General features: G+C 42.4%; 1 protein-coding gene across 10 annotated transcripts in view; it reads left to right on the top strand.

The window, feature by feature from the left end:
• Window positions 1–7,550, top strand: part of IQSEC1 (IQ motif and Sec7 domain ArfGEF 1) — a 337,900-nt gene extending 330,350 nt beyond the window's left edge. For 9 of the 10 annotated variants that reach the window (XM_065687868.1, XM_065687867.1, XM_065687872.1 and 6 more), the window contains 2 exons: window positions 1,496–1,545; window positions 2,886–7,550. In XM_065687868.1, the coding sequence (XP_065543940.1) occupies window positions 1,496–1,545; window positions 2,886–3,482 (647 nt within the window). In that variant the 3' untranslated portion in view covers window positions 3,483–7,550. The remainder of the gene's footprint in view (window positions 1–1,495; window positions 1,546–2,885) is intronic. The other variant, XM_065687877.1, reaches the window with a different exon arrangement.
• The last annotated feature ends 7,528 nt before the right edge of the window (window positions 7,551–15,078 follow it).

The following is a 15,078-nucleotide window of genomic DNA, read 5'->3' as shown; positions in this document are numbered from 1 at the left end:
TACTGTCATGGTTATTTTAGTAGAGACTTGTCTCCTGCTTTATGCAAAAGGCATTAGATTTTCCTGGTTTCCTTCATTTTTGGCCACATTTAATGACCTGTGGCAGCTGTCAGTCTTATTCGCAATATTGCCTGCTAAGGCAAGAGATGGCTATCTTTCCCAGAGTTTCTGTATCAGCAAGCAGGAGGGATTTGAGTATTAATCAGTATTAACCCCGTCAGTGGAGCAAAAAAAAAATGTCATAGCCTGACTAGAAGTAAAAATAAGGGATTATCAAACCCAGATTTTCTTGGGAAGTTCATAAAATAGTACAGTTGTGGCTTTGATGAGGCTAGAACTGCAGCAAAAGATTAAGTGCTTCTGACAAAGAGCCTATCCAGGGGAATTGCTCAAAATCCCAGTAAATCTAACAGGTCAACCAGAACAACTTGACCACAAACACCTTCACCTCAACTGAATGTCAGTGTAGAGAGGTTTGTACTGGGGAGTAACACTTGGGTTTAGTAAGAGAGGGGGAAATGTTACAGTAGCGTAAAGAGAACTGTAGCTCCTAAGAGAAACTTGTGTTGTGGGGCAGCATCCCTGGACCAACCAGGCCAAAGCTGTGCTTATGGATCCTGGGGTGGCACTTTAGATCATACTGGTCTTATAAGACTTATGGGTAGTGTAAATGAGAGAGAACATCCAGGATCCTGTGTCCTACGTGTAGCCTCTGAGGTATTCTGGCTTTTTAGGCAAACAGTGGCATTTCAGTTGTAGTTTTAGGCAAATGTCTTGGGCAGTTTGGGAATGTGGGGGAACAAATCCATCAGACTTAAAGCTCAAGCACTGCACAGCTAAACAAACAAAACCTAGCCATAATGTCAAGACAGATTCCAGACTGATCAAAAATTAAGTTTAGTTTTTTTTAAACCTCATGAAAGAAGATTATATGAAATCCACTGAGGTTCAGAACTGAAACTGGAATGATGAAACCAGTGCCCCTCACCGGTGTCGTTCCAACCCAACCACCCCCCCCCCCGAAGATCAGAATATGCCAATATTAGATTCTGTATTTAAATTAATACCACCCCACCAGTATACATCAATGCTACCAGTCTTTAAAGAAAGAAACTTCATAGACAATCAGATTCCAGGAAATCAAACTATTTAAAATTGTTGTTGGCCAGCATCATAACCATACTACTAAATATAGATGCTCTAAAACACATTTATTGGAAGAGTTGTACAGCTACTTAAAAAATCACACCCCGCTAACGGTAGTCGATTCACAACAACAATGCCTCTGAAAAACCAGCCAGGTACAGAAACTTAATGTAACTAATGGCCTTAAAATGGCAGTTTCTGCCTCTGTAGCTGCTGTACCAGTCCAGTGCCATGTTAACCCCGCAGCCCCTAGTTGCACTTAGACTGCTGTAGCAATGCAGGGCAAGCAGCTGTTTTTCACCCGGGTCTTGTCTCATCTCTAATCTCTGGTGTTGCATGTCCTGGGCAGGCAAGCGTGGGAGACGCAGCAGTGCAGGATCGCTAGACAGCAATATGGAAGTAAGTAGGAAGTTCCTGATGTCTAGCTGGATGTGATGATGTGCATTTCAAACCTTTCTTTTATATACATATTTTTTTGCTCTTTTTTCTTCTAACATATAACCTGCCTGCCACAAATAAAATGCATGCCTAGGCTACTCACTCCGTATTCTTCCAGCTTAAAAAGCACTGACAGCTTGTTTTAGACCAATGCCATTTTTGGTTTGAGCTAACCTTGTTCCCTTTGTTCCTGCAAGCATGGTTAAATGAGTATGATGTGTCTTTTTGCCACCATTTCAGTCTGGTCCCAGCTTAAAAGCCCACTTGCTTTTTGTTACCAAGTACACTGTTCTTGCTGTTTGATATTTAGCTACAACTATCAACTTTCATGCTCAACCATTCCCATTGCTTATTTTCAAGTTGAATTGCTCAATGTATGCAGTCATGACACCATGGAATTGCACAGATAGGGCATGGGAGGAAAAAAACTACTAAGATAGGTGAATTCAATGTGGATTTCATGAGATTTCATTCATCTTCAAACCATTTATATATACTGTTCATGTCTCTGAATTCAGCTTGCAGATTTTTTTCTTTATTTTTCTCTTTTTTTCTTTCGACTTTATTTTTTGTGTTTGCTTTAGGTAGATTGCAGTTTCAATCTAGCACACTTTGCCTAAGTACTGTTGTGTCCCATAGCTCTTTTTAAACAATACAAACCCAAAATGTCCAGCAACTAAATACAGCATTCCAGACTAAATCATAGAGAACATTGGGTCAGAGAACCCAGTCCCATAGAAACCTAAGTGGCAAAAATGATCTGATTCCATTTCACACATAACTCAGAGGTAGGCTTGAGAAGCAGCACTGTGGCATATAGTAGTGGAAAACTACTATAAAAACATAAAGTTAAGAATAGTGTTTTGAAATCAGAATTGTAACAGTAGTATTTGCTGCTCTGTGTTTTAGCTATTTAGGTTGAATTTAATGTAGCTTTATTTTTTGTTGTTAAAAGGCAAGTATGGTATTTTTTACAGTACTTTAAAAATGCATTTTTCCTTTAAAGACACACTCCGAGGTCTTCTGTCATGTTACTCTTCCGTGACATTTTTCTTACTTAAAGTCATGGCTTTTGTTATTAAAGTACCGAGCGAAGAACATTTAATGCTTAAAATCCCCCAAGAAGGGCACGAGTGCCTCCTTGGCAACTCAGAGAAGGTGGAAATGACATTTTTCCTACAACCCTTAACATAGTCCACCCATGCGAGCACTGAAGGAGGAGTTTGTGGGTCAGTGTGAACTTTTTCTTTCAAACATTTTAAGATTTTTTTTAATTTTTATTTCTATTAATTTCTTTTTAGGGGTCCATCATTAGCAGTCCTCACATGCGCCGAAGAGCTACATCAACCCGAGAGTGTCCATCTCGCCCTCACCAGACTATGCCTAACTCCTCCTCACTCCTAGGTTCCTTATTTGGTAGTAAAAGGGGAAAGCCACCTTCCCAAGGCCATCCACCATCCGGCTCATCACAGCAACCTCCGCACCCTCCAGTAATCCCACATCAGCAACACTCACAGCATCCTTCTGCCATGCATCACGCAGGGCCAGGCGAGGGGCAGACGCAGGCCCAAGTGCACTCTCACCATTCACAGTACTGCCACATGCAGCAGAACCCACCACCCTACCACCACCACCACCACTACCACCCTCCCCAGCATCTCCAGCACCCACACCAGTACCACCAACATGTGCCCCACTCCCAACACGCGGCACACTCCCCACACACACCCTACATGCAGCACCCTCACTCTCAGCATTCCCACTCCACTCACCCACCGCCGCACCCGGCACACTCTTCTCATCCCCAGCACCCTCAGCATCACCATGGGCCACCACCGCCCCCCTCCACTTCAGCCAGCACTAAGCCCAAACACAGTGGCATCAGCACAATAGTCTAGAACGTATTGACCCCCCTAATAACTGTAGTTTTAAACCAAGTTACAAAGGCACTTACAGGAAGCACCAAGTAATATTGTCAGTTTTTACCTAGGTGATTTAATTGAGTTGTGTGAGCTTACAGGCTTGCTGTTACTAAATAAAATAATTCAAGTTAGCTCAGTCAATACTGGTTTTACTTATCTACTCAATAGAACTTCACCATCTGGTTAGTTCTTACTTCCAAACTGCCTTGAAAATGTGCTGCTTGCTGCATATGAGTAAAGCAACCTTTCCCACCAAATCCCTTGACAATTTTACATGCATAATAAAAACTTAGTCTATGGAAAAAGGGACAAAGTGATACAGAACCAAGTGTTGCATTCTTGCTCTTTTATTGTCAATGGGCAAAATAAATAAGTAGACCTGATATGGTTGATGAAAGTACGTAAGTAAACTTTATATAATATAAATATATACATATAAATATATATATATACTGTATAGTTAACATTTGTGCTTGGAAAGAATTTTTTTCAGTCCACAAAACTAGCAATATAGACCTTACAAGGAATTCCACTTACTTGATAGGACAGTATAATAGACGAATAGCATATGAAAGAGTAGACCAAAAACAGTAAACGTTAGAAAGAAATTTCAGACACGTCAGTATTTTCACTCCAAGTCCTCAGGACTTGCTAAGGTTTCTAAGCAATCATTACTAAATGTGCCAAGTAACATAGCATTTAAATGTTGTAGTCCAATACTGCTTTGTATAAATCCTTATTTTATTAACATGATAATATCATATGTAATCAGTATTATAACTGCTCTGCTATTTCAGGTAAGCAAACTCGTTACGATGCAGTAATTCTACCGTAGCAATGTAGGGTGACCCTTGCCCAGTGGTCATCTTGAAGCATTGGTCACACAAGTTCTTAGACACTTTAAAGGCTGTGATAACTGTGAATTTACATGATCCACATTTCTTTTATACACGTATGATTTCAGGAACACACATGAAGAGTGACGACAGGTGCATGTACACACTGCAAAAACATTCATCTCAAACATGACAATGGCAAACTTCCATCTTCCTCGGCTACTTTGTTTCCTCTTCACCATAATTTCTCATTTTTACCCCCAAAGAAGCTGAATTCTAGTCCGAGCATTTCCAGGGGGAAGTGCTCTAAAACTTGAAGGTTTGTTTTAGAATTTAGTATAGGGTTTTTATATATGTATAAAAAATATGTAATTCCATGTAGCCATGTGCTAGCAACAAAGTGGCTTCACCATTTTTACTCATCACATTTGTAAGTTTGAAATTACCCAGCACTCAGCAGGCTGAGATTATGCTCAAACCCTCACTTTCATAGTCCAGTTAGTGGCAAGACATCACATAAAAATAGGCTGTGCTGTTGTTGCTTATGTGTTGTAATCAAACCATTTGCAAATTGATATACAGTTTTTATCCCAAAATCCTGTACAAAGTTATACATGGCGCCTACTTTGTAGTTTCAGCATTTTGAGCCACTGCAAGGACTTTACACCTAAACAGTAGAGACAAAGGAATCACAACTGCAAAACTGTACCAGCCTAAAAGCAAACCTTGAAGAGGATGAGCAAAAAGTTCCAGTATGAGATGGGTAAAAGTAATTATAATAACAACCAGTCGAGTTTCTATTTAATGGTAATAAAATGGTCAGAAATGATGAAGATGTGAGAACAAGAGAGTGACTTCCTATATTGGCTTGCTCATGGCATCTCTAATATCTGGGGGGGAGGGCGGAGAGGATGAGTAATTTTTTTCCCTTTCATGCCATCAATATCACAATACCAGCAAACTGCAAACTGAGCACTTTGTTAACCTCCACAGAGGGCAAATACAGCAATCTAGAGTTTAGCCTTTTGTTTCAAGCTGTCCACGTTTGTTCCACACATGTGCAATACGTTTTCCCCTTTCTGCTCCTTCTCCTCTAACTTATCTTCATGAAAAGACAATAAGTAATTGCATTATGATTTTTAAGTATCACTCATTCTGTTATGAATTCTGCGGCTCACCTTAAGAGGGCTCCCCTGGGTCCGTGAGGCTCTGTTCTTTGCAGTTTAAAAAATATATACTGTTCTTATAAGGGAAAGTAGAACTGTCTGCATGTCATCTAATGTTATTAGTGTGAGGCTACACTCTACATATTGTATATTTGCAAAATATATCAGTGTTACTGTTGATATTAGTTGAAGTAAAGTGATAACATATCTCAATATGTAGACTTTCCTTCATACATCTGTACCAATAGTAGAGTCTAACTGTAATTTATAGGTTGTTCCAGAAAAGATAAAGAACCATTCAGGTACAAACATCTTTCAGAAACTGCATCTTTTAGTTACAACAGAGGTAAGAATGCTCCTCTTCACTGAGTGACGGAGTCTGTCCTTGGTTCAGATGCAGAGTTGTAAGTAAAAGGCCTGTGTATGGAATAGATGCAAAACATGCAGTAGCAGGGGAGAGGAAAATCCAACTCTGGTGTGGTAATTAACAATGATGATGTTCAATCTCCCAGGTCTGCATTTGCTTTATGTTTAAAAACCCCTTTAATTCATTTAAATTAGAGCTACATATAAATAATCTAAATTTTCACAGGAAGCCACATTGCTTGACCACTGATTTTCCACGTGCAATCAATTAAACACCCAGGAGATGTCAAAAATGTGCATGCAAAAACCACTTACACTTTTGTGTCCTTGTGGGGGAAGAGACTGTGCATTAACTTGCATGTGTAAAATCACAGATCATCTTGAGGCTAGTCTGTAGAACAGAACTGGTCACAGAAGAGCACAGTGTTTGTAAACACCAGTATTCCAAGTCAATGCAGAGAAACAGTGGACCAGATTTTTTCTTTTGTTTTTTAGACTCTGTTTGTGTGTACTTTAAACAAACAAATGTGTCTGGGTGTCAGCACAAGTCTTCAGAACTTTGCTGCTTCTTAGGGCTGTAGTATAACCTCTCTGGCTCCATCCTTCATTAACAATTGCTTAGAGCAGTGGGGACCATGCCTAGAACAGGGAAATGATAGTACTGAAATAGGGCTAAGAAAATGAATTCTTTTTGGCCTGCAAGCAGTAGTAGAATTGAGAGGGGATTTCCTAAAATGCCATTGCCAAGCAAAAACTGGTATAGAACTGCACAGTGACCACGGTTCTTTTTCCCATCAATGATGTGGCAAAGTAGTCATGCTGATTTGAACAAATGAAAGGGAAACATAAAGAATGAAGGTGTGGCAACAAAAATCTTTTCTGGGACAACAATCAAATATATATTTGGGGGTTTTATTTTTTTAAGTTAAGAATGAAATGTAAAACAATGTAAAAAACAAAAAGCAAAGTTCATCCTAATATAATGTGCGTCTTGTATTGCTAAAAAAAAGCCAAGTCTAACATGCGGTGTAGAATGATTTTCCCATCATGTACTGCATGCAGCAGAAGCCTCTTGTTTCTTGATAAAATGAGCTGAAAGACAGTCAGCAGATATTTAAACAATGAATCTCTAGATGTTGACTTGCTGTTCCATATGAAGCTGTGTGTTTTCTGCAGTTAAGCATGCATTTTGCTGTTCCGTTGTAAAATACCATCGCACTTCTTGCCTGCAAAATGGATTATTGTGTATATATTTAAAAGAAAAGTGGAACCAATAATAAGATCAAATCTGGGAGAGAGAAAAGGGGGCGGTGAAAACGGGACCAGTGGGGGGAATAGAGAATTCTCTAAATTGTACATAGTGTGTAAATTAGCATTACTCTACGTCTGCAGTCACTTTGAGGTTGCCTATTTCCTGCTAGGAACTTAAATCAGCTTTGAGTTGTATTAAACTGTTAGAATTAGGTCTTGAATGCAGACTCTTAGAGACTTCAAAAACCATTATGCTTACAAGAAGCTTCTGTTCTGGGGAGGCTTGAGACCCCTTTTGTAACTCTGGGGAAGAAAGGAGTGCTTTCATTTTAATATGCATTCTGTTTGTAAGTAGTAACAGACCCTATTGATGTAAAACTATAACTGTGGTCATGTGGAGAAATCAAATAAATCATTTAAAACTCTTTGTTTCTCATTTTGTATAATCCAAGAACTTCAACTCTTCAGACCCGAAATGAAGGAAATTCCTTCCAGTTGTGTGTCCTGGCCCCACTGAGTCAATGGGATTGTGGCTGCTCCCTGCAGAGGGGTCACGCTTTCAGTCTCCATCTTAAAGATAAGTTGGTGGGAATAGTGGTCAGTACTGTGGAGACTGATCCCCTCTCAACAGGCTTTGGTTGGTTTGGTGGTGCTGTAGATATATTTAGTTCCAAAGTACAATAAAGAGTAATAAATACATCACCTAGATCTGCAGACAGTGAGAGGTACCACTAAAGGGACTTGTTGGTGCCCTACTTAGCAAAGCATTCTAGTGTTGCAAACCAGTAACCACATTTTGACTCTTCTTTACCATGAGCTGTCCATCATGCTCCACTGATCCCATTCACCCTCTGGCTGTCCACTGCCTCAGGAGCTCCTGTTCAGGCGACTGCCTGCACTGGACTCGGGTGTTCTCAGCTTATCCTTCCTATGGGTACGGTCCTTTGCCCAAGTGTGACCCACACTCTTTGGATTGAGCTGTGAGTATTCATTGCTTCTACACATCCATTGGCAGGGAGCCGGCACCATACCTCCGTAAGTGATATACCTGCATAAGTACTACCCCATTACTGCTTGTACCTGCATTTAGTTGTGTGTCTTAATTTATACCACAGAAGGATCGCTGTGCAGGCGTTATTTGCCACATGTGGCCTTCACAATGTTTGTCATTATGCTGCTGCAATCACTTTGGATAATAACCTGTGGCATATTCGATTGTGCATTTCCCAGATTTCAGGGGAATTATAGTGTGTCTGCAAAGACTGTTGAAACTAGTGCTTAGCTATCAATTTGAACTAAACACAGTGTGTGCCTGTTTGTTCTATGAATTTTAGGAGGTTCTGGAATTATTTTGTGGAAAGTCAGCCATGACCTCTTTCCAAATAGCTGTCATTTCAGGATGCACATCTCCATCAAAGATTTTTTGGTAGGTAAGTACCCATTTATCACTTCCAGTGTGACATCCCTCTGAGCTTTGCAGCCCATTAGAAGATGACCAATGCCTCCCAGGAACATTGTTAGTGAAAATAACAGGATTTGCAGTGATGTTCTTTACTGGTTTCTTTCAGTCCTGGTTTAGAAGCTATGATTTTTGGATTCCAGAGAGGGACTTTTCATCAGAGACTAGCAATAGGACAGGGGGTGATGGGTGTAAACGGGGGAAGTTCAGGTTAGGTACAAGCAAGAAGTTCTTTACTGTGAGGGTGATGAGACACTGGAACAGGCTGTCCAAGGAAGTGGTGAATGCCCCACCCCTGGTAATGCTCAAGGCCAGGTTGGGCAGAGCCCTGGGGACATGGTCTAGTGCGAAGCATCCCTGCCTGTGGAAGGGGGTTGGAACTGGGGGATCTTAAGGTCATTTCCAACCCAAACCAACCCGTGATTCTGTGATTTTAAGAATTTGGATACGTTCACATTTTGAGAAGTCAAAGTGTCTGTCTCCTCTAATTTAAATCATGGAGCCTATAAACGTTGTTACAAATCTGTTCGGGTTTGTGTTTTGGTGTTTTTTTCCCTGATCCATTTGAAAAGCAGGACCTAAATAATACATCTAAATGCTGCTGCTTTCTACCTAAACTAAGACTAGGTTGAAAGCATTTGTGGCACAACCGAAGAGAAATAGACAAAGGAAGCTCAGCAGCAGCTGTGGCTTGTGTGATAGATTTGCACCGGCTGCAGCAATGCCAAGTAACTTCACTGAAAAATCCAGGGTGTGTTAAACATGACAGTCTCACAGCTCACAGTTGTTGATGGGGTGGGATGTTAAATTTTAATATCCCTATTTGTTTGAGATGCTCATCTTAATGGAGTTGCATTCCCTAAGTCTCTGCTAAAGCTTGTGTACATATGTAGTGAAAAAATGCCAGTGTTTAACAAGTTACATTGCCTTCTCACTTAGGACAGGCAATCCTACCCTAGCATGAAGAAAAAGTCAAGGTTTGCTGCTATAAATTATAATTGAAAATCACATATTTTGCAAGTCAGAAGCTGAATGTCTTAAAACTTTTCCTAAACTCTATTCCACGTTTGTGCATTTCAGGTGTTTGCCTGCACTATGGATCAGTACACACAGGAATCTCATGGATCAGTTGTCGTGCAGTGCAAGTTACTGCAAGCTTGTCTAGATGATAGCATCTTTTTCGGAGGGGTTGCTTTCCAGGTATTTCTGTATTCTTCTGGTTGAAATAAAGAAATGCAATATTGAAACGACAGGAAACCAAACTAAAGACCTTCATACGTTTTACTTCTGAACTATGTTTCATCTGCACGTCTCTTCAGGTTCTGGTTGACTAAACAACCTCATGAGCTCCTGTTTAACCGTTTCAGGATTGTGGGCTATTTCAGCATGTGCACGTACATAAGATGAACAGTGTACTTACAGTAACATGCCATGATAAATCTTCCTTAACATTTTATTTATTAAATAAGTCTTATAGCTGCATTGCACCTTTGTCAAGAGGAAACACACAAGATTTGTAGCCTACTTACTTGGTGATTTTTGCTGCTATATTTTGTTGATAGAAAATTCCTGGAGAACATAGCACAGCTAACTTGATAGAAATATTTAAAATAGACAAATGATGGGGAAAATGCTTCATTGTAGGTGTATTTTTAGTAGACTTTCTTTTTGTTTCATATTATTTCAAGAATTAAGGCCAAATCCTGTGTTACTTGACAAAACTAAATCAACTGCAGGATAAGGCTGATGATGAATGCTGGGAAATGCTTAAATTAAGATCTCTGCTTGAAGTACTTCCTAAGCTAAATGAGACTTAATGAAAGTTGTGTGGGTGATGCTGACTTGAAACTATCCCTTTGGAACTGGTTAGATTTATTTTTTTACCACACATATAAATGCATATTTTTAGGGATAAAATGTTATGAAAAAATCCCCTTCACTTAGCATTTTTGCAGGAACTGAGATGTGAAATTAGCATCATGGTTCACAAGCCACAGCCAGCTCAAACAAATCACACAAGCACACAATTTATCAGCTTCGCTGGAAAATGACATACACAACTTCAGCTTTCATTTACTCCTTCAGATTTAGATATAGTGATTTAAACAGGTAAATATAATAAGCAAGGAAAAAATAATCTGTCTTTAATAAGATGAATGGGGCGAATTCATTCTGACGCAAATGAAATGTTCTGCATGCAGTGAAAAACGCTTCCTCTCTACAGCTTCTCATTTCTGCTACACAATAATACATTAGCAAATGTTTGACAAAGCAATGGGCTTTATTTGTTTGTCTAGGGAACTGGAAAAAGGAAGGCCTGTGCAGGTGTGCTGGGTCAGGAGGCTGTTATTCAGCAATGGTATCACAGTGAACCAAAGCTGGAAATTAATTCATTCAGTCACTACAGATTTATGGGTTTTGATGAGGAAACAATCTGACTTTCAGACATGGGTTTCATCACATTTGGACCCAGCTGGACTAAGTGAGCCCTTCCCCTGTACCTGATCCTTGGACAGGAACATATCCATCCCGTGGCTGTGCAGCCCAGCAGCTCTCTCCCTCCAGAGGTGCATTTCCCTCCTCCATAAGCTCACCACATGCTCGTGACTGACTGTTATTTTCCTTTTACTGACTAATAGTCCTTTATATCCATCTCCAGCAACAGTGAACACCATCATTAGTTAATGATTCATCCTATAGATTGTCTTTTCCATCTTTCTGGTAATCCTGTGGCTCTGCTTCTGCATCACCTAAACCCAGGCTCCAAAAATGCCATTTCTGTAATTAAAAACAAAAAAAATACCAACCAAACAAAACTACACACACAAAAATCAACCACAACCACAATGGCCATAGGGGCAAGGCCAGGTTGGATGGGGCTTGGAGCAAGCTGCACTAGTGCAAGGTGTCCCTGCCCATGGCAGGGCGTTGGAACTGGATGAGCTTTAAGGGCCCTTCAGCCCAAACCAGTCTGGGATTCTGTGATTCTACGATAGTTGGAGATACTTGTCATGCTTCGAAAGTTGAGTTTAGAAGCGCAGTGACAAGAAGTAACATTTTCTAGCCCAATAAGAAATGTGTACCAAGTGCTCTGGGTAGGAGTTAAAGCATCCCAGGTGCTTGTTTATACCCCTGAATTTTCACAGCATTTCAGTGATTTTTAAGTGTCTGATTATGTGCAAACTCTTCTGCTATAGCAATTTGTAAGTTTCCAAACTAGTTTGCAGGTATTTTATACCTGGAGTATTTCGTGACCCTGCTAACACCTGCAAACTGCCACCATAGCTTCATGCAGAAAAGGACTATTAGCAATGAAGCACAGAGGAGGTAGCCTGCACAATCCCTCTGGCTGTGTGGATCTGAAATATCTCAGAGAAGCTGGTGAAAAAGCCCTTGTGTTTCAGGTCATCTGTTTCTCTTTCCATGTATGAGAAGGGAGAAGCAGATTCCTCATCTGAGATACAGCAAATTACTGAGATCATGGGGCTCCTTCCTGCTCCTAACATCAGAGTACAATAAAATACATTTTGGCAAAGAGGCTCAGGACCCATGTCCTCTCTCTATTCATTCGTACTGTGCAGTTCCTGCAAGGTCTCTTCATGGTTGCCCTTGTTCCCTCCCCACTGTCATCTGTGTGTGATACAAACCTGTGCTCTCCAGCCTGCTGCTCTTCACCCACAGCTCTGCCCACAGTGTGGTTGCTACACAGAGTTCAGGTTATCTCCCTCACAGAACAAGATTTACACCTGATCTCAGTGCAGTGTTTCGCTGATTTTCTGTCTCTTGAAAAAATAAATCTTATTTGGCTGTAAAGAAAAAACTATAAAAATTATACATTTATAATTAGAAATAGAATACTTCAAACAATTAAACACTCAAAACCAAGAGCTAATTTAGTGCTTCATGTTAATCTAACATGACAGACCTAACAGGCAGTTTGCCTGTCAGTGCCACCACACCCTGTGAGGAACCCCTTTCACTAACAGTTGTCCTTCTTTCTTTAGCAGGTACTTCTTACAGTAGCCACAGCCTGGTAGTTCTGGACACACGGTAGCTTGGATAGATCTGTCCATGATCTGTGCTTCAAACACAGGATTCCACAGCATGTGACCAGGAGCAGAAGTGGAAATACCAGTTCGTGCTCTCAAGGTTTAATTTGTAAGCCAACTTCATTTACAGTATTCAGAGGCAGGAGAGGTGATGCAATGAGCACATCACCACATGCCCATGGGGAAGACGATGATGAATTTCAAGTGCAAAACTTTCTTTCCATGTGTCTGATTGAAAAGGACAGAACAACAATTGCATAAAGGGAGGAGGGGCTACGACAGGAATTGCATGTGCTTTCCTGGAAGCACTGCAAAGACCAGCGAATATTTTTACAAAGTGATTTAGACCTGCAGTGGCACTTCTGCAGTAAGTAAAACGTCCATGACTCCAGGAGCTCAGTATTACCAGGTGTTTCTATTACTGAAGACCAGTTTTTAAGCAGCTGCTGAAAAATACAGTAGAGCAAAAAGGAAAGGAAAACCTTTGGGTAATTTCATGACATGCATGTGCTGATTTGTATCCCTTTTTTTATTAATTCCTTCTCAAGAAAGCAATTCTGTATGGAACAGACTTAAATGCACATCACAGTGGCAGTCATAGTTGATGGCAAAATGTGAGTTAAGAAGAGCTCTCTAATAGCTGAAGGATCAGGAAGGTAGTGAAGAGTGACCTACTGATTTCAAAGGCAGTTGGAATGATACAAATGTGTGGATGAACAGCTGAGTGGAAGGATAGCAGAGATGAGCTGTAAATGAAAGTGGGGAAAGAAAAAGTTTGGGCACGTTTCTGAAGCAGAAGGCAAAAAGTGCATTTTTTTTTAGCAGCATATTGCGCAGGTCTGTGCAATGGACTCTGCAGATGTCTATAGGTCAAAACAGTGGAATTCAGCGTTAGTGAAGGCTGCAGAGAATGGCAGCTGCCAGGAGAGTGCTTTCAACTGTAGTCACATACAACATTAAGAAGAGTATGGGACAAAATAAGTGGTGTGATACCATTTATGTCAGCACAGAAACAAACAGGATGCTTTGCAAGTGAGTGTCTGCTTGTAGTTTCCTGCTGTGGATATGCTGTCCTCCACTGCGATTTATCCTGCAGCTGGAAAAAAAGCAGGTATTTAGGATATGCTCACAATCCCATTCTCATGCTTAGCGAATGAATGCACAGGGTGGAGTGTGCTGGCTGCTCTTTCAGTTCTTTTGAACATCCGGATGAGGCACCTTTTTCCTGCTGTTTCCTAACTGCCTAGCCCTGTTTTCACCGTTCGCATCATTTTCTTCAAGCAGTCTTTTACTGTGTGGTTTGTTTGTTTCTTCAGAGTTGCCAGATCATCCCCTTTGTGCTGACCAGAACCAGTCTGACTTGTCTCAGTAAAGAGTGGCCCCAGATTGAGCACAGTTAGTCTGGGGAGGATGTCCTGGACCCACAGCTTTTCTCCTGACCCCAAAGGAGGTCTTACCTACCACCTACCACATCTCTGTCCAAACAGGGATGTGGCACCGGTGGAGCATCACCATCTATCTCTTCAGCACTCGACCATTCCATCAGAGTGCCAGACACGTTCCCACTCCGTGACACCATGCAGGAAGGCTGTACGCACCCTGAACCCACTGTCAGAAGGCAGAGCAGCAGAGCGGGCTTTTACTATTGCTACCCATACCATCCACCTCCTAGAGGTACAAGCACCTTATAGAGGTAGTAGCGTTACCACATCAGGCGATGGAGTGGACCTGCCTAGTGTCCCCTCACACGGACACGGAGCAGCGCGTTTCCTAGCAGCCTGCAGGGTTCAGGTACCAGCCCAGCACGCTGGCACGGTTTCAGCTCTGGTTTTGTACTAAAACAAACCTTAGTGCCAGAGGCACGGCAGTTCAAAGCCACGGAAGGAGAAATACAACTGAACAGCCTCCGCGCAGCGCCTGCCCAGGCCGGGCTGGCGGTGGCTTGTCTTTGGCGCTTGGCCATCCCCGCAAGCGGCTGCAGCAGCGAAGGGCCGTGCGGTGAGGGGGGCTGTCAGCCCCGCCGTACCCCTGCTCCCAGCCTGGCACGGTCGGGACGGGAGGAGCTGGATTTTGATGGGGATTTCGCGGCGATGCCCACGGCCCCGGTGCGCAGGGCAGCCGGGTGAAGGCACCGCGGTCCCTGCCGGGCCGCGCTGAGGCTCTGGAGCTGGCTCCGGAAGCGGGCACAAACACAACCCCGGCGCCCCAGACCGCGGCCCGCCGGGTACCGCTCCCTGCGCGGCCGCGGCTCCGCCCGCCCCGGCGCTGCGCACCCTGCGCATGCGCAGCCGGCACCCCGGTACCCCCCGCCCGCAGCCGGGCTCTGAGGGCGGAGCCCAGCGCGGCGGGGGCGGGGCCCGCGGGGGCTGCCGGGAAGGAGGGCGGAGGGAGGGGAGTCCCGTGCCCGGCGCCGGCGGTGCCGCCATGAGCGCGCGGTTGCTGCGC

Source organism: Lathamus discolor, chromosome 7 (genome assembly GCF_037157495.1).
Source record: "Lathamus discolor isolate bLatDis1 chromosome 7, bLatDis1.hap1, whole genome shotgun sequence".
Lineage (NCBI taxonomy): Eukaryota > Metazoa > Chordata > Aves > Psittaciformes > Psittacidae > Lathamus > Lathamus discolor.
The sequence above is the reverse complement of the archived record's forward strand: the minus strand, read 5'-3'. Positions and strand labels throughout refer to the sequence as shown.